At 42.7% G+C, this 26586-nt stretch overlaps 1 protein-coding gene across 3 annotated transcripts in view; it reads right to left on the bottom strand.

The window, feature by feature from the left end:
* The window catches only part of LOC137369199 (transducin-like enhancer protein 4), a 208273-nt gene that overhangs the window by 16796 nt on the left and 164891 nt on the right, over nt 1-26586 (bottom strand). For all 3 annotated transcript variants that reach the window (XM_068030007.1, XM_068030008.1, XM_068030009.1), the window contains 9 exons: nt 25881-26000; nt 24704-24757; nt 16266-16418; nt 15034-15166; nt 14521-14705; nt 13831-13904; nt 10801-11050; nt 5145-5392; nt 604-751 (listed from right to left, as the gene is read on the bottom strand). In XM_068030007.1, coding sequence (XP_067886108.1) covers nt 604-751; nt 5145-5392; nt 10801-11050; nt 13831-13904; nt 14521-14705; nt 15034-15166; nt 16266-16418; nt 24704-24757; nt 25881-26000 — 1365 coding nt within the window. The remainder of the gene's footprint in view (nt 1-603; nt 752-5144; nt 5393-10800; nt 11051-13830; nt 13905-14520; nt 14706-15033; nt 15167-16265; nt 16419-24703; nt 24758-25880; nt 26001-26586) is intronic.

The raw sequence follows: 26586 nt of genomic DNA, 5'->3' as shown, positions 1-26586 counted from the left end.
ATCTTTCCCCAGCAAATTTGGGTTGCTCCTGTGTCCCTCAGTATAATGATAGGTTTTCCTGCCTCACTTTCAGGATACGGAGTTACACAGGTATCGCTTGATGCTCACTCCAAGTGGCTATATCCATGGTAACGAGAATGCACCCTTTGAACCGCAGTCTCCAAATGGTTTTATCCAACGACAACCGAAAATGCATTTTCTCTAACTCCTGAGTCTTGCTGGTTCTTAAATCAGATCCTTTGCAAACCTTAAAGGCAAACCGCATTTTTCCCAGAGAAAGAAAAGCTACAGGACCATGACAATATATATGCACATCAATGTGTGTTGGAAACAACAGCTTCCACTGGTGTAATAATGCATTTGCTTGTGCCAAGAGTAACTGCAACACCTTGCTGCCAAGGAACTAAAGAAAAGAGCACCTGAGCACATCGTTGAATCTTAACCAATAAATATGAAGCACCATATAGTTTGCTCCTTTATAAAGCTGCAATAGTCTCTGTTTATTTGGCATTCAAAAACCACTCCATATTTGCTTTCTTGGTTTTGCTAACTAAATCTCTTATTTTATAGTCTTACAAATTGTCCCATTCTCTACATACGTACCTGGGACGTGAAGTCATGCTGCTGTAGCTGCCTTCCTTCTCTGAGGTCCCAGGATCTTACCGTGTTGTCTAAACCTCCCGTCCAAAGTTTGGTGCCATCATTTGAAATATCAATACAGCTGGCTCCATCTGTGTGACCCTGGAATTGCCTGATTAACATCAAGAAAGCAATAGATTTGAACACATTTCCCCATGAGTTCATTTTGCTCTTCATATTTACATGCATGACTATGTTCATGGCCTTTCTGCACTATACATGTGTCAATTTCATACATTGGAATAAATATCCAGCATTTAAATCATTGGTAAGAAATATTATTCAAAGCTTTTCTGAAAGCTCAAGAATGCTACAATGAAACACTGACATTTCAGTTGGACTTCATTTTAAAATAGTTTTTGCTACAGTTTGTCTATATAAAAAAAAATCAAATGAAACTCTCATCTTGGCAAAGGAAGAAATTGTATTTCTACAATGCCCTATCACATTCTCATGACATCCAGAAGTGCCATACAACCAATGAATTAATTTTGAAGTATAGTCATTTTTGTAATACTGGGGTGCAGAAGCCAATTCGCTCATTAGGGGTTGGATTTTATGTGGCCAGCAGGAGCAGGTGTGAAGTTGTGGGGGCTGAAAAATCGGGATGGATGCGCTTGCTCGGAAAAACAGGCGTCATGATATCGGTTCCAGATTTTGCCAGTGGTAGGAAAGCTCCAAGCCGGCGTTGCAGCCCTAATGTTGCAGGACTGGAATTTGAATTGATAAACAGCTAGTTGGAATGCATTTGCATTGAATTGAAGCCAATTTTATGAGAGGCTTTAAATTTAGTCAATGGCACATGGGGATTATGTGCCTTCGGATTCTCGGCCATTTAAAGGTGACGTTACCAAGGCGAGGCCGCAGTGACACCGCGGGAAGGCAGTTATGGGCAGCATATAAGGAATGAGGGTGGGGATTGGAGACCATCGTCAACCTGCGGTGCTGGTCTATCTGCATGGGTGGGCTCACTTCGGGTGCAAGGGTCAGGTGGGCTCAGTTTCAGGTGCTTGGCTCTCTGCAAGAGTGGGCACTGAGGGGCATTAACATGCCTTCAGAGGGGAGTTACAACGGGACGTTCCCAAGGCAAGTTCTTCTCTGCAAGGACAGAAAACAGGAGGGATGAAAATCATCTGGCATAGGTCTCATACATCCTCTTTGTGGATCCCCATGCCACACAGCAGTGGTTCAGAAGGAGGGCCAGGATCCGGCTAGTCCTGTCCGTGAAGCTCCAATAGGAGAGCGGTAACAGCCAGCAAGAAGGGCCTAGCCACGCCTCAGCTATTTCCAGATGTCCGAACGGGAGTGTCAGCAAAGACTGTGGCTATCCAGGGAGACAGTCACCAACTTATGCGCCATGCTGCAGGACGAGCTGCAACCCATGTGCTTTGATGGATGAATAATGCCCGTGGCCCTGAAGATCATCGTGGCACTCAACTTCTATACATGTAGCTCTGTTCAGGGATCCACTGGGGACATGTGTAGGTCTCCCAAGCAGCAGCCCACTGCTGTTTCAAGGAGGTGACCAATATAAAAGCAAATACTGTGGATGCTGGAAATCTGAAATAAAAACAAAGTGCTGGAAATACTCAGCAGATCTAACAATATCTGTGGAGACAGAAACAGAGTTAGGTCATTGCCCTGAAACAATAGCTCTGTTTTTCTCTCCACAGATGCTGCCAGATCTGATTATTTCCAGCACTTTGTTTTCATTTAAGGTGGTGACCAATGTCTTGTTCAAGAGGGTCAGCAACTATGTGTGGTACTGGACTGACCCTGACAGACAGGCGGAGAAGGCCATCGGCTTTGGAGCCATTGCTGGATTCCCCCAGGTGCAAGATGTCATCGACTGCATGTATGTGGACATCAAGGCTCCCACGGAGCAGCCTTGATCAACAGGAAGGGCTCCCATTCCATCAATGTACAACTGGTTTGCGACCACTAGAAGCACATCCTGCAGGTGCCTGAAGTCTTCTCATCTGAGGTTTTCTCATCTTCCCACTGCTGCGTTGAACCCATGGCCAAGGTGATGGTGTGCAGGTCTGCGTGCATCTGTGGGATCTGGCTCTCCATGAGGATCGCCGACCCCTCAATGGAGGAAGCCATTTGCTCATATGCCTGAGATATGGCAGCACCCATAGCATCGATGGACTTCTCCATCATCCTTTCTTGGCTGTGCATAGCCTCTGGCAACTCTGGCACATGTTCCCTCACATCTCTCTGCAACTCCAACATGTTCTGTGCTGCCGACACCAGAGGCTTGTAATCATTCTAGGGCTCAGCACGAGCCTGGCCGCCTACAGTCAGCTGACTGTCAGTGGTCTCAACTGTTACAGCCTCAGTCAGCTACTCGGACGTTTGTGGGATGCTCTCACTAGTTTGTGATCCTGAATCTAAGCCCGAGCGCACACCTACCAAAGTGAAAGTATCTGTGCTGGTGGAGGGTGCAGGGGAATAATGTGACGGTGCATCCTCTCACTGTTCCTCCACCTCCTCAGAGGACGATGGCGGGCCCCCTGTCCCAGCGGTTACACTTGCCCCCAAAGTGTCATGACCTGCATGACAGAACACAAACATTTGTGGGATAGATTGTTCAGATCTCCTCATGGCAACCATGCAGGATGTGGATCTCTAGAAGTGTGGTGGAGAACACGCTGCTTCCTCACTCTCGTGTGCGGACTCTCCAGTCTCACCATCTGTGATTGCTTGGCTACCCTGAGCCCTTGCTAGTTCGAGAGCCGACTCCTCTGCTGACTCAGAGGATGCACATCAGGGATCCGGTTGCCAGTCCTCGATGTCTCCCTGATGTTATGGACCCATTTCTCCAGCAAGCGGAAAGAGGGACACAGTTAGACTCCACACGAAGAGCAAGAGAACGCTTATGCTATTGGCAGCCCCTCATCCCGAAGGGTCTACTGAATGGCGCCTCCCTACGTTCGGTCTCAGGGGATGTAATGGGGGTGAGCTCGAAAAGGTGGCCTGTCACTGAGATTAAGCCATGCACCCACCAGGATGTGATAATGCCTCACTCCTTAGCCACCTCCTGGCCGGTCACTTCCTCCCCACATAAAGGTCCCTCTTGCGTAGCTGCATGCAAGCCCCAAAAATGGATGTGGAGGACTCACCTTGGCAGAGCAAAGGTGGTCATTGACTCTCTTGAATCACTGGACCCAGTTCTGAGGGGTGACCCCATGGCTGTTGACCTCCTCTGTGAACTCCATCCAGGCTTGCTTGGTCAGGTGGGAGGGTCTCTTCTTGCCATCCTTTGGAAAGAGGACCTCCTGCCTTTCCCTTGCAGCTAAGAGGAGTATCTCTAGGGAGTCATTGTCAAACCGTGGGGCCTCCCAGTGTCTTGTCTTGGACATGGTCCCAGATGGCTCCTGCTCCATCCGGTCGGTCCGTTGTTCTGGTGCAGGGTTGCAGGAATAGTGGAGGGGTCCAGAAGGTACAGCGAGAGCAGCAGTGTTCAAAGCGGAATGGGAAGGGGCGGGGGGTGCAGTCCAGCAGCAGTAGCAGTAGTAGAAGGGCATCTAAGAGTTACAGCAGCAGTATAGGGGTCCAGCAGCACTCCAGGTTCACTGCATCAGTGAAACGCAGCAGTACAAGCAGGGCTGACAGAACTTTAAAGATGGCACCAGCACCTGCATTCTGGTCATCTGATGCTGCCATCAGCATCTCACAGCCCAGCCCTGTCCTGCAATAGGAGAGGCCCCATGCCTCAGTTAGGTTCATTGGCCACCCGACACGTGATTGCGATTATGCGGCCGCACACATGACATTCGGCAATGGCACCCGCTTCTGGTGCTGCCATGGGGACCTGCAACAGGCTGACAAAATTCAACCAAAGGTACCAGAAAAGGCAAATGAGAAAGGATCAGACAATTTGATTTAGTGATGTTGATTGAAGGAGAAATGGCCAGGACACTTCTTCAAACTGGTGCAATGGAATCCTTTAGGTCCACCTGAGAATATCTCATTTTGGAAAACAGCAAGTCCAACATTGCAGAACTTTAGTGCTCGCCTATATTCTGTTCGGCAGCCAGGCCAGAGAAAAGACGCAAAAAACTTACCTACGTTCCGGAGTTCCCCAACATCTTCCTCACGAAGCTGGGCTGCAGTCCCGGTGGCCCTGCTGGGCCTAAGAGTTGCCGGCCTGTTGATTGGCCGGCTGCTCTATTCGGTGGGACTTCCTGCCTCAAGCAGGTGGAAGTCCCGCCTCAGAACAATTAAAGGCTGGGAACTCGCAAAATGCGGGTTGGATCCCCAGGCCAGGCAGAAGCGGGTTCGCCATCGACTTTTCAGTCGGTGGACAGCTTCCATCTGCCAAGGGTAAAATCCTGGCCTAAGCATTTCTTTCAAAATAATTTAAAACTGCATTTTGCATTTGGAGGATTTTTAATTTGTTTTTCTGCAATGAACCTTCAGCCTCTTTGAATTTTCAAACATACAAACCACAAATTATTAGCAGCAGCATTCAGGTTTTCTGGAGGATAACTAATTCTTACCTGACTAATGTCTGATTGTGCAGATCCCAGACAGCGATATTACCATCACTACAGCAGGAGAAACAGACCTTGGAGTCAGGGCTGATAGCCAAAGCATAGCAGGCAGGAGCAGAGGATGTCAACTCTGCCTTTATACGTGGAGTTGGAGCTGCCAGGTCCCAAATAGATAATGTGCTGGCTTCCCCACCAACAATCAGGGTGCGACCATCAGGAAGCAACTTGCATGATCGGATGTAATTGTCTCTGTTCTGTGGAGACAGAAGCCATTAAGCAATTATTTAAACGAAAAAGGCAAATAAAATATGGCCTTCAGCATAAATAAGCAATTTAATCTCTATTAACTATTTCTACTTAAGACATTTACAAAAAAAGTAAAATGCATTGGGATTTTGTTTTTAAGCAATTTCAAAATTAACTCACGCACCCAGTGCAATCAAACACGTAATCAGAATTATCATCTGAAGTTAGGAATTTAACATTATGAATGTTTATTCCATTTTTCTACCCTTTCAGAACTTTTGAAAAATAGAATATCCTTCTTGATAGCTTTACTTTAACAGCTACAGGTCATGGAAAAACTTGTTACAGTCATATTGATGAGAACTACAGTAACCTAATAAATACTCAGCAGCTAATAGCCAAGACCAGGAGACATGACAGTAATCTATGTGGAGCAATTTGAGGAAGTGCATCAATCGTTTGAACAGCCAAATCCAAACGCTAAATGTTAGTCTTCAACAAGTTCCCTATTATCTATTTGATATTAAACTACATAGTTTAATGTTTTCTAGCGGATAAACACACCTACACCAAATTTGTCACACTGGGAGACTAACTTTGTGGCTGCACGCCTTCTACCTCTTAACGCTGTCCTCAATTACTTTTTGGGACGGAAACTGTATCTACTACTTTCTTATACAAAACTCAAGTAATAATGGCTGCTGCTTCACCAAATAGCTGATGAAATTTTATAAACAGGTAAGAAGTCAAAGAAGAGGTGGGACCACTCAGTGAAAAAGGGGGGCATCTTGTATTGAAGAGTGGGTGAATGGAGGAGGTCCTTAATTAGTACTTTGCCTGAGTTTTTAACTGAAGAAATGAAAATGCAGTTGTAAGAGTACCTGAGCAGGATGTGGAAGAGCACTACAATAAAACTGTTTAAAAAAAAAAATGGTAGCAAAAGTAGAAATGTTACCAGGCCCATATAATATCCATCCCAGAACACAGATGGGAATGACTGGGAAAGAAATAGCACAAACCAGAATTTCCCCAAAATCTTTGTAAACAGAAATTATACAAAAATGGAATGTTGGGAGTGGAAAAGGGTATTCTTTATTAACTTTTGCTTAGCTGTTAAATATACCGCGATGTACAGAAAATTTAAAAAAAGATTTCAAATGGCTGACTCAATATAGTCTTAACTGTTGATAATAGTTTATAACAGGGTTGCCCAACCTTTTTGTGTGTGAGGAGGGGCGGGGGGGCGGTGCCAGATTACAATTTTTGTCTTACATAGAATGCCACTGAGACAATTTCGGAAAGATAAACGCATTAAAAATTAATCTTACTATTCATCAACACCAAGGCTCCTTTGACAACATCTTCCAAACCCACGACCTCTACCACCTAGAAGGACAAGGGCAGCAAATGCATGGGAACACCACCACCTGCAAGTTTCCCTCCAAGCCACACACCATCCTGACTTGGAACTATATCACCATTCCTTCAATGTGGCTGGGCCAAAATCCTGGAACTCACTTCCTAACAGCACTATTGGTGTACCTACCCCACATGGATTGCAATGTTTCAAGAAGGCAGCTCACCACCACCTTCTCAAGGGCAATTAGGTTTGGACAATAAATGCAGACCTAGCCTGCGATGCCCACATCCCAAAAAAAATCAAAACAACAAATGTGCGTTTTTGTGAAGATGCTTTAAATGAGAAGATTAATTTATTTATTTACTTTCTCGTCACTATGTTGGACACTGAATGAGTGAGATACTTGGCATTTTTTTTTGCATAAGTAGTCAATGTTTGCCTGCACAGTTGTAACAATGTGGAGTATTCCAGTTAGATGTCCATCTGTCAGGAGTGATCTTGATCACTCTGTCTAGTTCTCTGTCTTTTTCTGTGTGTGTCCCCTCCCGCACTCACCCTCTCTCCGTCTCACCCCGCACTCACTCTGTCTTTCTCCGTCTACCCCCTCTCCCTTTCTCCGTCTCCACCCCCTCTCCCTTTCTCAGTCTCCACCCCCTCTCCCTTTCTCAGTCTCCACCCCCTCTCCCTTTCTCAGTCTCCCCCCTTTCCCTTTCTCCATCTCCCCCCCTCTCCCTTTCTCCGTCTCCCCCCCCCCTCTCCCTTTCTCCGTCTCCCCCCCCTCTCCCTTTCTCCGTCTCCCCCCCCCTCTCCCTTTCTCCGTCTCCCCCCCCCCTCTCCCTTTCTCCGTCTCCCCCCCCTCTCCCTTTCTCCGTCTCCCCCCCCCCCCTCTCCCTTTCTCCGTCTCCCCCCCCTTCTCCCTTTCTCCGTCTCCCCCCCCTTCTCCCTTTCTCCGTCTCCCCCCCCCCTCTCCCTTTCTCCGTCTCCCCCCCCCCTCTCCCTTTCTCCGTCTCCCCCCCCTTCTCCCTTTCTCCGTCTCCCCCCCCCTCTCCCTTTCTCCGTCTCCCCCCGCTCTCCCTTTCTCCGTCTCCCCCCCTCTCCCTTTCTCTGTCTCCCCCCCTCTCCCTTTCTCTGTCTCCCCCCCCCTCTCCCTTTCTCCGTCTCTCCCCCCCTCACTCTGACCACCCCCACTCTGTCCACCAGTCTCTCTCTCACTTTGTCCACCCCCCCTCTCTCTCTCACTCTGTCCACCCCCTCTCTCTCTCTCACTCTGTCCACCCCCCCCCCTCTCTCTCTCTCTGTCCACCCCCCCCTCTCTCTCTCTCTGTCCACCCACTCTCTCTCTCTCTCTCTGTCCACCCACTCTCTCTCTCTCTCTCTGTCCACCCACTCTCTCTCTCTCTCTCTGTCCACCCACTCTCTCTCTCACGTTGTCCCCTCCCGTGCTCTCACTCTGTCCACCCCCTCTCTGTCTCACTGTCCATCCCCCTCTCTCTCTCTCTCACTCTGTTCACCCCCCTCTCTCTCACTGTCCACCCTCCTCTCTCTCACTGCCCAACCCCCTCTCTCTCACTGCCCAACCCCCCTCTCTCTCTCTCATACTTTGTTCCCTCCCCCCACTCTGTCCACTCCCTCTCTCTCTCACTCTGTCCACCCCCTCTTCTCTCTCACTCTGTCCACCACCCCCCCCTCACTCTGTCCACCCCCCCCCCTCTTTTTCCTCTCCCTCTGTCTCCCCAACTACTCCCCCACCCCCGTCTCTCTCTCTCTGTGATAGTTGCAGGGGGTGGGAACGCTGCGCACAGCAGCTTTGAAGTTGGTCAGTTTTTTAAAAAAAATTTGTGGTCAGCGTCACAGTTGACAGGTGCTGGGAGCGGGAGCAGCGGTTCTGAACTTCGGGCAGTCTCAATGTTGTCTGACGGGTTCCTATTTTTTTTTTTAAAAGCCTGCTGGAAAACCCCAAATCTGTCCGAAATTCAGAAACCGCTGTTCCTGCTCCCAGCATCAGTCAGCTGTGAAACTGACAGCGCAAATCTTTTTTTTAAAAGCCGGTGTGCAAGAAGAAGCCAGTGGAAAATTTCCCATCTCCAGTCTCAGACCCCTGGTGAGGATGCCAAATGGCCCAGGTACAGTTTACATCTGCGCGCTGGATGGAATTTTTTGGCGGGCCGGATCCTGGCCTGCGGGCTGTAGGTCGGACAACTCTGGTTTATAACTATGGTTACTATAATTAAAATGAACAGTAACAAATATTGAAATCAAAAGTAAGTATACTCTCAAACACAGTACAATTTGTTTTAATTGCTGCAAGAATTTGCAGTCTCTACAATTTATCTTGCAGCATTGTAAAAGGAAGGGGAATAAAAATAAAACACAATCGCTCCTCAGCACCCTGCTTTAACTCCCTGTCAAACTAGATAATGCTATGGTGACACTGAGCTTTGAAGCACGAATGCTCAGAGCCACTGTGTGTGAGGGGCATAGATTTGAACTCAAATCAGCTTAGTTTTTGACTTGAGCAACTGCTAGAGAGCCAGGTAGCCAGTATTGGCAGACTGTCTGGGAGCAAGCCAACCACTCTATCAGAAGCAAAGATAATTGAACCAGTAGGGAATAATTTAACTAAGGAAGAAAATAACTTGAATTTCTGTAGCACCTTTTACAAGTTTTCAAAGCACGTCACAATTAAATACATCAGAATATAGTCAACAACAAGGTCCCACAAACAGCAATAAGATAAATGAACAGATGAATCAATTTTAGTTGTGTTAGTTGAGATATAAACGTTGTGCAGGACACCAGGGAAACGCCCCTACTTTTCTTCCATCCACCTGAACGGTTGGATGGGGAAATCTTGGTTCAACATCTCATCTGAGAAACCTCCAATACTTCACAACTCCCAGAGTACTGCACTGAAATATTAACCTAGATTAAGTGCTCAAGTCTCTAGAATGGGACTTGGACCCAAAAACCTTCTGACTCAGATTGAACAGTACTACGACAGAAACAAAGCTGATACTGGAGACAAAAAAAATCTGATTGATAAATTGCCAAGTTGGCCTTCACTTTGTTCACACAACATATTTATGTTGGTCAGTTGTTAACCTGCCAAGGAATCAGGGATGAACAATATCCTACTTTAGTTTAATTGATAGCAGCTGTCTGAAGGAGGCAGGACCTGTTTTTCTTGAAAGTGAGTTCTTGGCCAATGAGACAGTCTCATGAAATTTAGGAACGTGGATTTAGAGTATCTTTGGTACTTTATGGCACTAAAAGTGCATGAAAATAGACATAATCCAAGTAAAAACAGTTGCTCACCCAAGGTGGGAGGATGATTCCGATCAGGGTCCAATTGGATATCTGCAGCAGATGCCATGCTCCGGACAAGTGGTTTGTTGCAGCAAGTGATTGATAACCAAATAAAAGTATTTTAACTGCCTCTAGGACTCCTTGTGTAAATTGTGGTATTAAGGTTGCAATCATACCACATGCAGCAATTGAAAAATTCTGCGGTAATTGTCAAGGTATGTCTTGTCATGATGGATACCTGTGTCTTTTGCACTAATGACCACACCAAAGGATTTGCAGAATTACAAATCAACTTTAATACTGGGAGGTAATGCTATATATTACCAGTGAATTAGAGTCATGGAGACTTTTGCAACCATGTCCGTCTTCACCGTCAAAATGCATATTATAACAGGATGCTTGTCTTTACAAAACTCAAATTTTACAAATCAATGTAAACAAAAAAATTATTTTGCATTTTTGTTGACTTTTACATGAAAGTACACATTAATCTATATATTGGGATTTATTTTCCACCCCAGTTTCCCTGGTGAGCTTTAACAATAGAAACACAAGCAATTCAGTATAACAGGCAATTTGAATAGTACTTGCATGCTATCACTAGATGCAACATTTAAGGATTTTAATCTCCAGTTCAACAGACAACACAAAACTTTCCTTTCCTGAATGACATATATATTTTGATGCAAAGTACGCATTTCCAAATTCCTCCCCCATCCAGATATGTTATTTTCCTGACAATCCTCTTACCAGGCAGTCGAGTTGAGAGACAGGGCTCTTGTTCCCAGGGTGACTAATATCCCAGACCTTCACACATCCCTTCCCACCAGTGTATACATGTCTTGTAGGGTTGCTGATGGTCACTGCACACACAACCTCACCATGGCTCAGAGAGTTCATTTGCCGAGCATGTCTTGGAATTCCCGGTCCAATCAGGGCATCAGGAGGGAAAGGCACGGGTTGCATCTGTCCATCAGCACTTACATGAAATGAATAAGCACTATTCACAAAGAAGGAAAGTGCTGATTAGGAAATCACTACAGCAGTCAGCACATTATTTCTGTTACTCTATTTTTATGACAAAAGTGTTCCAATAAAGCCAACATTCTGTAATACATTAGCATGGCCTGAACTGAAATTAAGTGATATCTGATCAGAAGGTTTAATCCAGAATTGAAATGTTTGAGATAGGTTTTCCATTTTTATTGCTGTGAGTTGCTTAATAGGCACAGAAACCATCACCTTGTTTAAGAGTTTCCAAGCCAAACTTTCAGGAAATCTACATTCGCCTGTACTGTTTCTGCCTGACTAGCAGAGTGCATCTCCATCCATATAGGAATGCTTACCAAAGTCCAAAGAGCTAAAATACAGGTGAGTAGAGGCAAGACTGAGGGACCAGGAAGTGTGAACAGGGTGTTGCTGGAGTTTAACCAGCTAACAGCATTTAGTGGTGGGTCACAAAAATTAGTTCCAGGGACCACTCTACTCATTGAAACTTACGGGGTTATCTGGAACTGTATGTGAAAAATACTGGCCCCACAGTGACAGGTCTTCCCCTCCACACTGCAGTGAACCAGGTTATATGGGTGAATCATGAATAGTGCCCTGGAGTACTATATACCTGTCTGGTTTAGATATTGAAGTTTCATTTTGAAACCACCTCAACTCCACTGATACCTCCCTCACCTATCCCTCAAGGAAGTCAGTCACTACTTGGTCATCCAACAACTGACAAGTGCAGGTTTTTGCCCTCATTAGGTGGACACCAAGTACCAAGAGCACCTCATGAGCAACGTAATGAGTAGTACAACTCACTATAAGGCATACAAGTGCAGTGCTGCCATCCTCCTGACTGTTGCATTCCTTAATGAACAGCATTCATAATTGGGAGATGCAAAACTTCAGTGACATTACAATCATGGTAGATATGATCCCTGGATGTGCAAGTGCATGATCTTATACCCAGCCTCCAGTTAATGCCTTCCAGCAGCAGTTGTCCCAAAGCCTCAGAGTTTCTGCACCTGTTATACTAGGCATTTGCTTTTAATGTGCTGGAAGGACTGATGTAGGGCAGCCTGGATTATGCCAGCCAGCCATTTAAATGGTCCATAATAATAAAAGCAAAATACTGCGGATGCTGGAAATCTGAAACAAAAACAAGAAATGCTGGAATCACTCAGCAGGTCTGGCAGCATCTGTGGAAAGAGAAGCAGAGTTAACGTTTCGGGTCAGTGACCCTTCTTCGGAACTGACAAATATTAGAAAAGTCACAGATTATAAGCAGGTGAGGTGGGGGTGGGGCAAGAGATAACAAAGGAGAAGGTGCAGATTGGACCAGGCCACATAGCTGACCAAAAGGTCACGGAGCAAAGGCAAACAATATGTTAATGGTGTGTTGAAAGACAAAGCATTAGTACAGATTAGGTGTGAATACACTGAATATTGAACAGCAGCAAGTGCAAACCTAAAAAAAAACCTGAAAAAAACAGTGGGTAAGCAAACTGAACAAACTAAGATGAAATGAAATAAATGCAAAAAAAGATTGTAAAAAAAAGGAAGAAAAAATAACTAAAAATGAAAGTAAAATGGGGGGCTGTCACGCTCTGAAATTATTGAACTCAGTGTTCAGTCCGGCAGGCTGTAGTGTGCCTAATCGGTAGATGAGATGCTGTTCCTCGAGCTTGCGTTGATGTTCACTGGAACACTGCAGCAATCCCAGGACAGAGATGTGAGCATGAGAGCAGGGGGTGGGGGGGGGAGTGTTGAAATGGCAAGCAACCGGAAGCTCAGGGTCCTGCTTGCGGATTGAGCGGAGATGTTCCGCAAAGTGGTCACCCAGTCTGCGCTTGGTCTCCCCAATGTAGAGGAGACCACACTGTGAGCAGTGAATACAGTATACGACATTGAAAGAAGTACAAGTAAATCGCTGCTTCACCTGAAAGGAGTGTTTCGGGCCTGGGATAGTGAGGAGAGAGGAGGTAAATGGGCAGGTATTACACCTCCTGCGATTGCAGGGGAAGGTGCCCTGGGACGGGGACGAGGTGGTGGGGGTAATGGAGGAGTGGACCAGGGTGTCGCGGAGGGAACGATCCCTTCGGAATGCTGACAGGGGAAGGGAGGGGAAGATGCGACTGGTAGTGGCATCACGCTGGAGGTGACGAAAATGGCGGAGGATGATCCTTTGGTTATGGAGGCTGGTGGGATGAAAAGTGAGGACAAGGGGAACCCTGTCACGGTTCTGGTCCATGTGCCCTCAGCAACCATACCAACTATACAAAGACATTTCCACCTCAGTATGCCAACATATAAAGATGTCATTAGTATTTGGAATAGTTAAAATGGTAACTTCAAGTACACTGCATGGTAATCACAACAGATGCCTCAAATATATGCCATTCAATAAAATTCTAAGTAAAGATGACTCTATGTTCTAACTTTGGTACCATGCTAGCAAAACTTCCAGTATCTCCTCCCAAATTTGAAAATACCAGCAGCAAAAACACAACCAAGCAATAGTTTATAACCTGGCTCACCAATGCAGTGTGGAGGGACAGAGCAGGACAGTGGAATGGCATCAGTATTGCCTTTGCTTTTTTACATTTCATAACATTCAGCACCTAAACAGACTGTATTACCATGCAGCAGGTAGAACTCTAGCCGAATCAGAAAATTCATCCCTCTGCAGCTTTATTATTTCCATTTACCTCTTCTTCTCTGGAACATTAAATTATTTTTCTCATGCCTCATTGGTAACAAGCAGAATGATTATTATAGACTTACGGTTTTCCTCCAGGAATGCCACTTAAGTTTGGCGGTATTCCAGGTACACGTATGTGATGTGGATCAAATCCAACCTAAAAATCACCAGAATTAAATCATATTTGAATTGTCACTCAAAAAAAGTAAACCTACATTTTAAAAAAAATTACCTCTAAGCATTTAATCAAAAAGCACAAAGATGCACTGCAGCAACTCACTAAAGCTCCTTCAGCAGCACCTTCCAAGCCCATGACCTCTACCACCTAGAAGGACAAGGGCAGCAGATGCATGGCAAAACCACCACATGCAAGTTCCCCTCCAAGCCACACACCATCCTTATTTGAAACTATATCGCCGTTCCTTCACTGTCTCTGCGTCAAAATCCTGGAACTCCCTTCCTAACAGCACTGTTGGTGTACCTACACCCCAAGGACTGCAGCGGTTCAAGAAGGCAGCTTACCAGCATCTTCTTAAGTGCAATTAAGGAAGGGCAATAAATGCTGGCTTAGCCAGCAACACCCACATCCCACAAACAAATAAAAAAAAGCTTCAATTGCCAACTATTTTTGCCTTTTCCTAATTACGACAGTAGTATCTACAGACAGACATTAAACTTTTTTCCTGGCTCAAATTCAAATAAACATTCTTCTTATTGACAAAAAGAAAATAGCTTAGTCAAATCAAGGTTAAAAGCCTGCTGAACTCACTCACCACTGGAGTTCGGCCGTAAGCAGCTGCCGCTGCTGCAGCAGCTGCTGCTGCACTCATCTGGGGGGAGATATTATGCAAACCTGCATATGCCCCTGGACTCGTTAGGTCTCCATTCATACCAGCATGGGGCACAATTCCAAAAGGAGCAGGGTAAGGGCACGGCACTGCCATAGGAGTTCTCAAGCCTGTAAATTAACAAAGTCCGTTATCAGTGACTGCAAGTTCCAAATACCTGCAAACGCTTTTAGTTCATCTCAGCTGCACATTTTATCGTTCAATCTACGAAATCCAGAGGAAGGGAAAAAAAAAGTAAAGGACTACATACTGCTACGTTTTGCGGTTTGCTTCCTGTAAAGATATTTTCCATGGAACAATTGTATCATGATTTTTGCAACTGTAAAACTGTGAAATTAAAAATGGATTCCTGCAACATTAGAACAAAAATTCATAACAACAAAGATGATATTAGAAAGCTATACAAAGACAACCGTTTATTGTGAAACATTTAGCTACCTAATGGATCAATTCCTGGTGGTTTTCCAGGGACCGGCCTCAATCCTGGAGTGGAATTATTTCCTGGAGTTGGAGCATCTGATCGTGGAGTTGGAGTGTTGGACTTTGACACTGGAGTAGTAGATTTCTCGTTCTGCAAATAAACAAAAAACTGCATTGTCAATACTGCAACTACAAAGTTATGCCACAAAGATTCACTTACTCTATATTGTTAGGGATTGTTCTCCTTGAAACAGAGGGGAGATTTGACTGAGATGTACAAAATTGTGAGGGGCCTGGATAGAGTGGATAGGAAGGGCCTATTTACCTAAGCTGAGAGGTCTGTGACTAGGGAGCATAGATTTAAAGTGATTGGTAGAAAGAATAGAGGGAAAATGAGGAAAAGTTTTTTCACCCAGAGGGTTGTAGCGGTCTGGAACTCAGTGCCTGTAAAGGTTGTAGAGGCAGAAACCCTCAACTCATTTGAAAGGTGTCTGGATATGCAGCTCTAGTGCTGTAACCTGCAGGGCTACGGACCAAATGCTGGAATGTGGGATTAGGCTGGGTGGCTCATTTTTCGGCCGGCACAGACACAATGGGCCAAGTGGCCTCTTTCTGTGCCATAAACTTTCTATGATATGATTAGCATTGCAATGATAGCCAACAATCAATCTCAAATGTTCGCAATGTTACTAACAGCTGAGATTAACAGCTGCAGTTGACAACAATACCAAACTATTTGCTGACTAAAAACCAACAGGTACAATTTTTTTTTAAAGTCGAATTCAAGTACTTTCCAGCCTGAGCAAATTACAACCTTATAGAGTATGATATAAGTAGATGAGATGCAGAGACCTGGGTTTCAAATTGTTTGAGCTTTTCTGATGAAGGGTCTACATCTGAAACATCAGTTTGTTCTTTCCACAGATGCTGAGTGACCTACAAAACCAGCAGTTTTCTTTCTGGTTTAGATTTGCAATTTTTGCTTTTTGCCAAAGATCATCTATTTTATTTACTACAGAAGTTCACTAACCCCTCTTCTGCAGAAAAAAATGTCGCCAAGTTTTACCACTTGGTACCGTGCCATAGAGCAGGAGCAGGGAGCACCATTAAGACAAACATTAGAGTAGGGCTGACTTAACTGTCAAGAGGACTGCAGTGAAAAACACATTTTTAATGAATTAGAAGAGCCTTTGTTAGCACCCATGATTTCTATTGAAGAGTTCACATAGAAACATATACACAACACTCACAAGACTGATTTCTTTGGACTTTGAGGAAGGAGTGCTGCTGGAGGAAGCAATGGAAGCTGGGCTTATAGGTGCATCCTTTCTCAACAGGCGAGATTTATCTAAGCCATTTTCCCGCGGTGAGTGGGGTGGGCTACCTCGTGGTGAGGTGGGATCCTGAAAAAAGGAACACAATATTTTTGAATGAGCACCATTCCAAAATAGTAAAAAAAAGACAAAGCTATATTTACAAGTAAAAAGTTATAATATAAACTGACCATATTAAGCATGTAGTGATTATAGCAAATTGGTTAGGCTCAGTGTATGAAAATCAAACATCAATACTCTAGACCAATACAGAACTGGCCTTGATTGCCTGCACAGCAAGTAAATAACAGAAGAAAATAACAAAGATAGGCCAACACAAAAATCACTGTATAAATTATAATAGATACCCTGGAGTGATTTTAAAAAAAGTGTCTTGAGATATGGGCAACACTGGAAAAGCATTTATTTGGTGTGATTTCACCTTGAACCACTATGTTTTTGTGCTGATTGTGTTCCCATAATGATGTTAGTTAAGGAATTCTAGGATATTAATGCAGCAACATAATGTTCATGGGGAACTTTAATCTTCACATAGACTGGACAAATCAAATTGGCAAATGTAGTCTAGAAGATGAGTTTGTAGAAGGCTTTTGCAACAACTTCCTGGAACATTGTGGAACCACTAGGGACTAAGCTATTTTAGATCTAGTGTTGTCAAGGTCAATTGATAATCTCATAGTAATTGATCCTCTGAGAAAAAGTGATCACTTGAACAAATATTTGGTGTTTGTCTTCACAGTAGAAGACACAAATTACATGCCAGAAATAGAGGGTAGCTAAGGGGTTAATAAGAGTGAAGAACTTAGTAATTAGTATCAGCAGAGAAAAAGTATCAGAGAAACTTAAGGGACTAAAACAAAATGGCAAAGGCTTTAAACTAGTAAGATGGGAGGAGGGATCTACAAGAAATGTAAGCAGCCTAAATGTAAACAAAATAGGCAAGGAGAGCATAGGAAAGAATAAACTAAGGGTGGACATTGATGGCAAGGGAATAAATAGAGTTTTAGAACAGGAGTTTAAAAAGATGGATAAACATAAAGTGAAAGGAAATCCAATTAAAAGTGAATTCAAATGTCCAATAGCAATGCGCACAGTGTCTGTAATAAAACAGGGGGGCTCGAGGCAATCATGCTTTGGGAGGAACCAGACATGGTAGAGATTACTGAGACATAAATACAGAAAAATCAGGACTGGGAATTAAATCTTAGAGGGTATAACCAATTTAGGAAAGATCGAGAGGGATAAAGGGGAGGTGAAGTAGCTGTACTTATTAGGGATAACATAATGGCAGTGGAAAAAAAGGATGCAGCTATTAACAAGACAAAAATAGAATTCATATGGATAAAGATAAAAGATAATAAATAATCAATCACACTAATAGGTGTGGTCTACGGACCACCTAATAGTGGGAGGGAAGTGGAGGAAGAAATATACAAACAAATTAGGGAATTGAGTAAAAAAAACAGAGTAATAAATTTGAAGGAATTTCAACTACCCTGATATTAATTGAACAGAAGAGGTAGGTAAAAGGGATAAGGGAATGGAGTTCCGTCAATGCATATATGTAAAAAGCCCAACAGGGAAGATTCACTATTGGATCTAGTAATGTGGAATGTACCAGAGCAGTAAAAGTAAGGTGACATCTACGCAATAGTGAGCATAATATAATAAGCTTCAAGATGATAATAGAGAAAGACAAGTATGACCAAAACCAGGTTAATGTTTGGAGAAAAGCTTAGATTTTGAGGGGCTGAAAATAGAACTTGGGAAAATAAAATTGGTAACAATATAAGCAAAAAATTATGTAGACCAACAATAGGAAACATTTAAAACAATGTTCAACAGAGTGTAGGAAAAATATATTCATGAAAAGGAAAGAACAAACTAAACACTAGTGAGACTCCATGGATGAATAAAGACATAAGGGAACAATTAAGCATTAGGAAAGAGGCATACATTGAGTACAGAGACAGCAGAGGAGTTCAGAAGAGAGAATATGAAGAGATTAGGAGAGAAGTCAAATAAAAACAATTAGGAGAACAAAGAAGTACTATGCAATTAAAGTATCAAGGAACATAAAACAAAATAGTAAAATATTGTACAGGTGGATCAATTTTTAAAAATGGCTAGGATGGGAATAGGACCATTAACGGATAGACAGGATAATACCACAGGTAATGATAAGAGAGATGACAGAAATATTAAATAATTATTTCACTTCGTTATTTACCAGGAGATAGAACAGTTAGATACAACATTGAATGATGAGATGAGTAATGAGATAAGTGCATTTAAAATAAAAAAAAGTGATGCATTGAATAAACTAATCAAACTCAAAGAGGATAAAGCCCCCTGGTCTGGATGGATTGCATCCACGCATTTTAAAAGAATCTAGGGAAGAGATAGATGAGGCATGACTACACATTTTTAATAATTTGTTAGAACTAGGTGTAGTGCCAGAGGACTGGTGGATAGCTAATGTAACTTCTGTAGTTACAAAGTAAGACAGAACATGCCCAGGGAATAATGACCAGTCAGCTTAACATTGGTGATAGAAAAAAAAAGGAATCTGCGGCACAGTGGAGCAGTGGTTAGCACCACAGCCTCACAGCTCCAGCGACCTGGGTTCAATTCTGGGTACTGCCTGTGTGGAGTTTGCAAGTTCTCCCTGTGTCTGTGTGGGTTTTCTCCGGGTGCTCCGGTTTCCTCCCACAAGTCAAAAGACTTGCAGGTTGGTAGGTAAATTGGCCATTATAAATTGCCACTAGTATAGGTAGGTGGTAGGGAAATGTAGGGACAGGTGGGGATGTGGTAGGAATATGGGATTAGTGTAGGATTAGTATAAATGGGTGGTTGATGGTCGGCACAGACTTGGTGGGCCAAAGGGCCTGTTTCAGTACTGTATCTCTAAACTAAAACTAAAACTAAAGGAAAGAACAGAAGAACATCTGAAAAGAAAAATATAATAATGGATAGTCAGCATGGATTTCAAAAGGGAAAATCTCGCTTGACCAACCTTATTGAATTTTTGAGGAGGTAACAGAGAAAGTAGACAGTGGCAATGTAATAGATGTAATTTATCTGGATTTTCAAAAAGGCCTTCAATAAGGTGCTCCATAATAGATTAATGAATAAAGTCAGAGTTGGGCGGCACAGTGGCGCAGTGGTTAGCACCGCAGTCTCACAGCTCCAGGGACCCGGGTTCGATTCCGGGTACTGCCTGTGTGGAGTTTGCAAGTTCTCCCTGTGTCTGCGTGGGTTTTCTCCGGGTGCTCCGGTTTCCTCCCGCAAGCCAAAAGACTTGCAGGTTGATAGGTAAATTGGCCATTATAAATTGTCACTAGTATAGGTAGGTGGTAGGGAAATATAGGGACAGGTGGGGATGTTTGGTAGGAATATGGGATTAGTGTAGGATTAGTATAAATGGGTGGTTGGTGTTCGGCACGGACTCGGTGGGCCGAAGGGCCTGTTTCAGTGCTGTATCTCTAATCTAATGTGGAGTCAGGGGAAAGTGGCAGAATGGATTGCTAGCTGGCTTCAAGACAGAAAGCAAACAGTGGTAGTAAAGGGTAGTTATTCAGAGTGGCAGAGGATGGAAAGTGATATTCTACAAGGATCAGTGCTGTTTTTCACAATTTACATTAACAATTTGAACTTTTGGAATTAAAAACACAATTTCTAAATTTGCAGATGAAACTAAATTGAGGGGATGGTCAATTCTGAGGAGTACATTAATATACTTGCAGAAAGGGCAAATAGCTGGCAAATAAAGTTCAACTCAGAAAAATGTGAGGTAGTACATTTTGGTAGGAAGAATAAGAGGGTCACTTACTATTTGGAAGGTGCAAATCTAGGTGGGGCTGTTACCACCCGGTGAGGAAGGTAACTAGGGGTGTTTTACTGTCTTCATCTGGTCTTATTGTAACAGGGTTCAATTTTTAAACACATTGTGTTTTCAGCTCCCCCTTGGTGAATCCTTGTTCATCACTTTCCAATTATAAGGCAAAGAAATGAGCACAACCAGGTTTTCTCAGGTTTAAAGAAGAAAAGTGAAATTTATTAAACTTTAAACTCTAATTCGGTTAACGCCTACGGATACAAGCCACGCCCCCATACTAGCATGCATACGGAAACAGAAAAGAGAAGAAAAATAAAGTAAAAAAGTTTCAGGCAATCTCTGAAGAAGGTTTTTTACTGTGCTTTGAGCTCTCTGTAGTCCTTGATTGTGGGTAATCTTGCTTTTCGTTGGCGCCCTGTTTTCCTCCTAAACCTTCTTCACCTTAGGAGACTTTTCTCTTTGGGGTTCATGTGTCTTCAATGGATGTTCAGTTCCGTGAGAAAATGATAGGAGCAGACAGGACAGAGGTCCTTTCAGTCCAGGAGCAAACAGCTTTCTGCCTTTCAAACACTCTGTGGCAAGTTCAAATTCAAACAGCCATTAGTCATGTGACTAAACTGGTCTGACCAGGTCTTCTGTGTATCGGAGAAGCAGGGACTGGGTCTTTTGTTCCAACACTGTCTGCCAGTTAGCAAAAAAGGTTTTTCTGGCGATGGGCCTGGCAATTCCTTGTGATAGGCCCTCTTTTCTTCCCAGCAGCAATTTTAAGTTTTAATGTGAATGTGGCGAAATAATGTGTGCCTCATTCTTGGCAGGTGGGGGCCTGCACGACAGGGGCAGAGGAACAAAGGGATCTTGGAGTACAAATAGACCAATCACTAAAAGTTGCGTCACAGATTAGCAAGGCCATTAAATGAAAAGAAAACCAAGCACTAGGCTGTATTTATGAAGGAACAGAATTGAAAAGTAGGGAAGTTATGCAAAGCCTATATCAAACCTTGATTAGACCACACTGAAAGCACTACATGCAGTTCTGGTCACCATATTATAAAAAGGATATAGGGGCACTGGAGAAAATGTAGAGAAGATTTACAAGGATGATACCAGAGATGTGTGGGCATGCATATCAGGAAAGGATGAACAGGTTGGGTCTCTTTTCTCTTGAAAAAAGGCAAAGAGGTGACCTAATAGAAGTCTTTAAAATTATGAAAGGTTATGATAAGAGTGGATACAGGAGAGTGTTTTCACTTGCAGGGAAGAGCATAACTAGAGGCCATCAATGTAAGATGGTCACCAAGAAATCCAATAGGGAATTCAGAAGAAACATATTTACCCAAAAAGTGGTAAGAATGTGGAACTTGCTCCCACAGGGAGCGGTTGAAGTGAATAGATGCATTTAAGGGAAAGCTAGACAGGCATATGAGGGAGGATTGAATAGGGTTACAATGATAGATTTAGATGAGGAAAGTTGGGAGGAGGCTCAGGTAGAGCACAACCGCCGACATAGATTAGTTGGGCCGAATGGCCTGTTTCTGTGTTGTATATCCTGTGTAATCCTATGTAACGTAAAAGTTGACAAATCCCCAGGCCCTGATGGCCTACATCCTAGGGTTCTAAATAGAAACATAGAATATTGGAGCAGGATTCGGCCATTTGGCCCTTCGGCCTGCTCCGTCATTCAAAAAAGATCATGGCTGATCGTCTAATTCAGTACCCTGCTCCCGCTTTCTTCCCATATCCCTTGATCCCTTTGGCACTAAGAAATATTTATATCTCCTTCTTGATTATATTTAATGACTTGGCCTCACTGCCTTCTGCGGCAGAGAATTCCACAGGTTCACCACCCTCTGAGTGAAGATATTTATCCTCATCTCAGTTCTAAATGGCATATCCCGTATCCTGAGACTGTGACCCCTGGTTCGGGACTCCCCATCGGGAACATCCTCCCTGCATCTAGCCTGTCTAGTCCTGTTAGAATTTTATAGGTTTCTATGAGATCCCCTCTCATTCTTCTAAACTCTAGTGAATATAGGCCTAGTCAATCCAATCTCTCCTCATATGTCAATCCTGCCATCCCAGGAATCAGCCTAGTAAATCTTCTTTGCACTCCCTCCATGGCAGGAACATCCTTCCTCAGATAAAGAGACCAAAACTGCACACAATACTCTAGATGTGGTCTCACCAAGGCCCTGTATAACTGCAGAAAGTCATCCTTGCTCCTGTACTCAAATCCTCTTGCAAATGAGGTAGCTGCAGAGATAGAGAATGCACTAGTTATGATTTTTTAAAATATCGAGATTCTATAACGGTCTCAGCGGATTGGAAATTAGCAAATGTAGCACCGCTATTCAAGAAAGGAGAAAGAGAGAAAATAGGGACCTCAGGGCAAGTTAGCCTGATGTCAGTTGTCGGGAAAATGCTGGAATCTATTATTAAGAAAACTTTAAACAAGTGTTATGGTACAATCGCTCAGAACAAAGCCCTCAATCAAAATATATGATTCTGATTGCGGTGGGAACAATGCACTGTCTATTCAGTCTCGCCACTCCACAGGTCACATGATACATATCTTTAAGCTTTCCAAATCAAAGAAAGCAGCAGCCGAATTGAAACAATCTAGAATTAAGTGAACCAAACAAGGTATCTTTAGATATCAACAAATTAACTATTTATAAAAAAACCCTAAAATCTTAAACACTACTAAGATAAACCAATATCTAAAGACCGGAGAACTTATTTAAAGAATTTAACCCCGTATTGGCATACATATATCCAAACTAACGGTAGTTTGATGTTTAATTAGCTGCCCGAAAAAATTGAAATAATAAAGTCTTTGCAGATTATGCTTCCTGACGAACGCCTCTGATACAAAGTTCACTTGCAGTCTTCCAAGGCTTGATGAAGAAAGGGTCCTTTCAGAGATATGAATTCAGCAGTTCAGTTCAGCATTTGAAGCATCAAACTTTTCTTCTTTCCAGTGATGAACACAACGGATCAATAATTTGTTGTTTTCTTTTAAGGAATTAAGCTAAATTTAGAATTTTGAGAGAGAATAATAAACTAACGTGTCTTCCTTCAGTTTAAATTGTGTCTCAGAGAGCTCTCATCTCCCTTCAGGTGCAGGCCTGTCTGACTCTGAACAAACCAGTTAGCCAGTTTTCAAAATCAAAAATGGATACATTGTATGTTCTGTTCTCCCTCTCTGTATGGTTGTAGCTAAGCAACCAGAATGCACTTTTGCTTACAGTCCCTGGAGCTCGCTGCCTTAAAGAAGTACTGATCTCTTACAGCCATAAAGGCACACCGCAATATTTCCCGAGGAGAAATAAAAAGGATTGTGACACAAGGCACTGAGAAAATCATTATGTGATCAGACAAAGTCAACATGGTTCTATGAAAGGGAAATGTTTGACAAATTTATTTGAGTTTTTTCAGGATGTAACGAGTAGGAGTGGATAAAGTGGAGCCAGTAGATACGGCATACTTGGATTTCCAAAAAGCATTCAATAAGGTACGACACAAAGGGTTAATACGCAAGATAGGGGCCCATGAAATTGGGGACAACATATTGGCATGGATGGAGGAATGGTTAATGGACAAGAAACAGAGAGTAGGGTTAAACGGAACATTTTCAGTTTGGCAGGCTGTAATTAGTGGAGTGCTGTCAGGATCAGTGTTGGGGTCTCAGCTATTTAAAATCTGTATTAATGACTTAGACAAGAGAGCAAGAGTAATGTATCCAAGTTTGCTGATGATACAAAGTTAGTTGGAAATGTAAGCTGTGGAGGAGGACACAACGAGATTACAAAGCGATATAGACAGGTTAAGTGAGTGGACAACAAGGTGACAGATGGTGTATAATGTGGGGAAGGGTGAGGTTAATTACTTTGGTAATAAGAACAGAAAAGCAGAATTTTTTTTAAAAGGCATGAAACTTTTAAATGTTTATGTTCAGAGAGAGAGAGACACTTGGATGTACTCGTAAAACGAAGACAGAAAGTTAGCATGCAAGTACAGAAAGCAATTCGGAAGGCATGTTTGCCTTTTTTGCAAGGACACTGGTCACCTCAACCTATATCCAATTAAATTCTGAACCATATATTTTATCCTGTTCTTTTTATGCCCAGCATATTATTGCCCTATAATCATTCCCTGATGTGCATTTTTTTCTTCATATTTACAGATAATGACAAACAATACATAGCCATTTTATGGTGGCTCACATACAGCCAAAGCTAAATATTCACAGTTTTCAAACTTGCTTTTAAATTTCCTAAAAATTTGTAGATGGTTATATCTTCAGTTACACTTAGAGGCTTTTTCATGTCAAATTTCAATTTTGATAGGCATTTAGCTAATTAAATTAGATTCTAGGAGCTTAAGCTGACACCTGATTGAAAGATCAACAATGAGCCAAGAAAGACTCTGCTGTACAATATTAATGGTACGTCAGTGTTAATTGCCAACACCAATTAAGTCATTGCATTCAAGATTCTTAAAACAAACCACTACAAACCTCATTGGAGACATCCACCACCAAGTTGTCATCGCTCTTCTCTCCATCGCTATCCTATATATGTATAGGAACAAATAATACATTTTATATTATTTGTGAATATATATAAATGTGAATACACATTAACTTTAACTGAGTTCAGACAGCTGTTTAAAAATATTGTAGTAATTGGGTTGTCAACCTATGCGTGGTTAAGGGCTAGCTACATAACAATAAACATTTTACAGCAGTTTAATTAGTGATGCTGCAGTCTTCATAGTGGCCATGCCAGACTGTTATAATACAAAAGCAGAAATCTTATAGAGTGAGGAACTGAAGGTGCAGGTTAAACACTAGCCTTTCACTCTGGTAGGATCCTCACAGCCAGGAGACAGAAGGGATATTTATTCTGGGTCAAATTTACTTGGCCAATCTCAAACCAAAGTTGATGTGGTCCCACAAGATGAGACTGCACGATGGAAAAACTTTCACAGTTTGTAGTGTTGGATGCTCCTCTGAGCTTGGGATTGAGACATGGTACATTGTTGGGGAAGGAGCTGCATTCTGTATCTGACTGAGCTGGACCTATGATTGATGTATACAATAGATGCCTGAAATGGAATATATAAGCTTAAACAGCAACCCAGGAACAGGAGTTATGTCTGGTGCAGTGAGGATAGCTGTGGTTCACTTTGCATTGTAGTAGCCACCCTTTCTCCATCCCACTCCTCTGGGACCAAGGCAGTCATAGATCAAATACAAAACATCATAGTCTAACAAGTATGGACTAGCAGCTCGTACTCCTGATCTAATGCCTCAGAGGGTTGCAATGGTGGCACAAACAGGAGGCGTGCACTTTGAGGACGTTTTTACAATTTCCCATGTAATGCTGATATGAATGCTTCTTCCTTTCTTCACACATTAATAATTCAGCACATAACTCCTCACTTTCAGAAAGGCCCAACTAAACAGCCTACTGAAACAAAGCTATGCTGCAGCAAAATAACTCAGCAGCCTTGCTTTGCCTTTTTCCCACTTAAGTGAATGGTTTTAAAAGTTGAAAAGTGGAATTCATAAAAATACAAGTGGTGGGGTGGGGGAAGGATATAATTACAGATAAATAATTGAGAATAATTCAAGGTTTAGTTACAATTAGATAAAACACAATGACATGCCTATCATTTTGTTTGTTACTCACATAACGGTTTGCTAAATCCTTATCATCAGTCTTCTGCTTCTTACTATCTGTGGAGTAGTCATTTGAGTTTTTGTGCTTCTCTGCAGCTCTGAAACTGGCTGAGGGTGACACCGAGGAACTCTGAAATGACAAGTATTTATCTGTATTGTATTCACTTGGAGGTTGTAATGTATAAAATATCAATTTATAATTAGTAAGAAGTGAAAAGCCAGTTAATAGAAAGACCTTGATGGCAAGAAAAATGCTCTGTTTATTTAGTTATTATCTAAAGGGCATTAAAAGTACAATTGTTGTCTCTGCTTAGCAATATCCTGTCCAGAAAGTACTCTATATTTAACACGTCCACAATAGCATGTTTGCATGAAGTGATATAGTGGGATATGGAAATTGATCATAAAACTTGCATATAGTTCTTTTTCCATGTCTCCGAGGAATGTATCAAAGCAGTTATATTTGCAGTGTGCTATGTATAAATGAAATGTTATAATCCAACCATTACATCTGCGATAATATATTCAGATTTGATATGTAATGATGCAGTAAGTCACTGAAGATGTTGTCACATTACCCTCCATAAGTTCATCCAAAACCTTTTTGCACATATCTTATGCACCAAATTCTGCTCACCATCACTGACCTACATTTGCTCTCAGTCCCCGAACATCTCAAATTTAAAATTCTCATCCTTATGTTTAAATCCCTCCAT

This window comes from Heterodontus francisci, chromosome 4, assembly GCF_036365525.1.
Source record: "Heterodontus francisci isolate sHetFra1 chromosome 4, sHetFra1.hap1, whole genome shotgun sequence".
NCBI classification, from domain to species: Eukaryota; Metazoa; Chordata; class Chondrichthyes; order Heterodontiformes; family Heterodontidae; genus Heterodontus; species Heterodontus francisci.
Note: the sequence above shows the minus strand (reverse complement) of the source record. Positions and strands in the feature narration are given on the sequence as shown.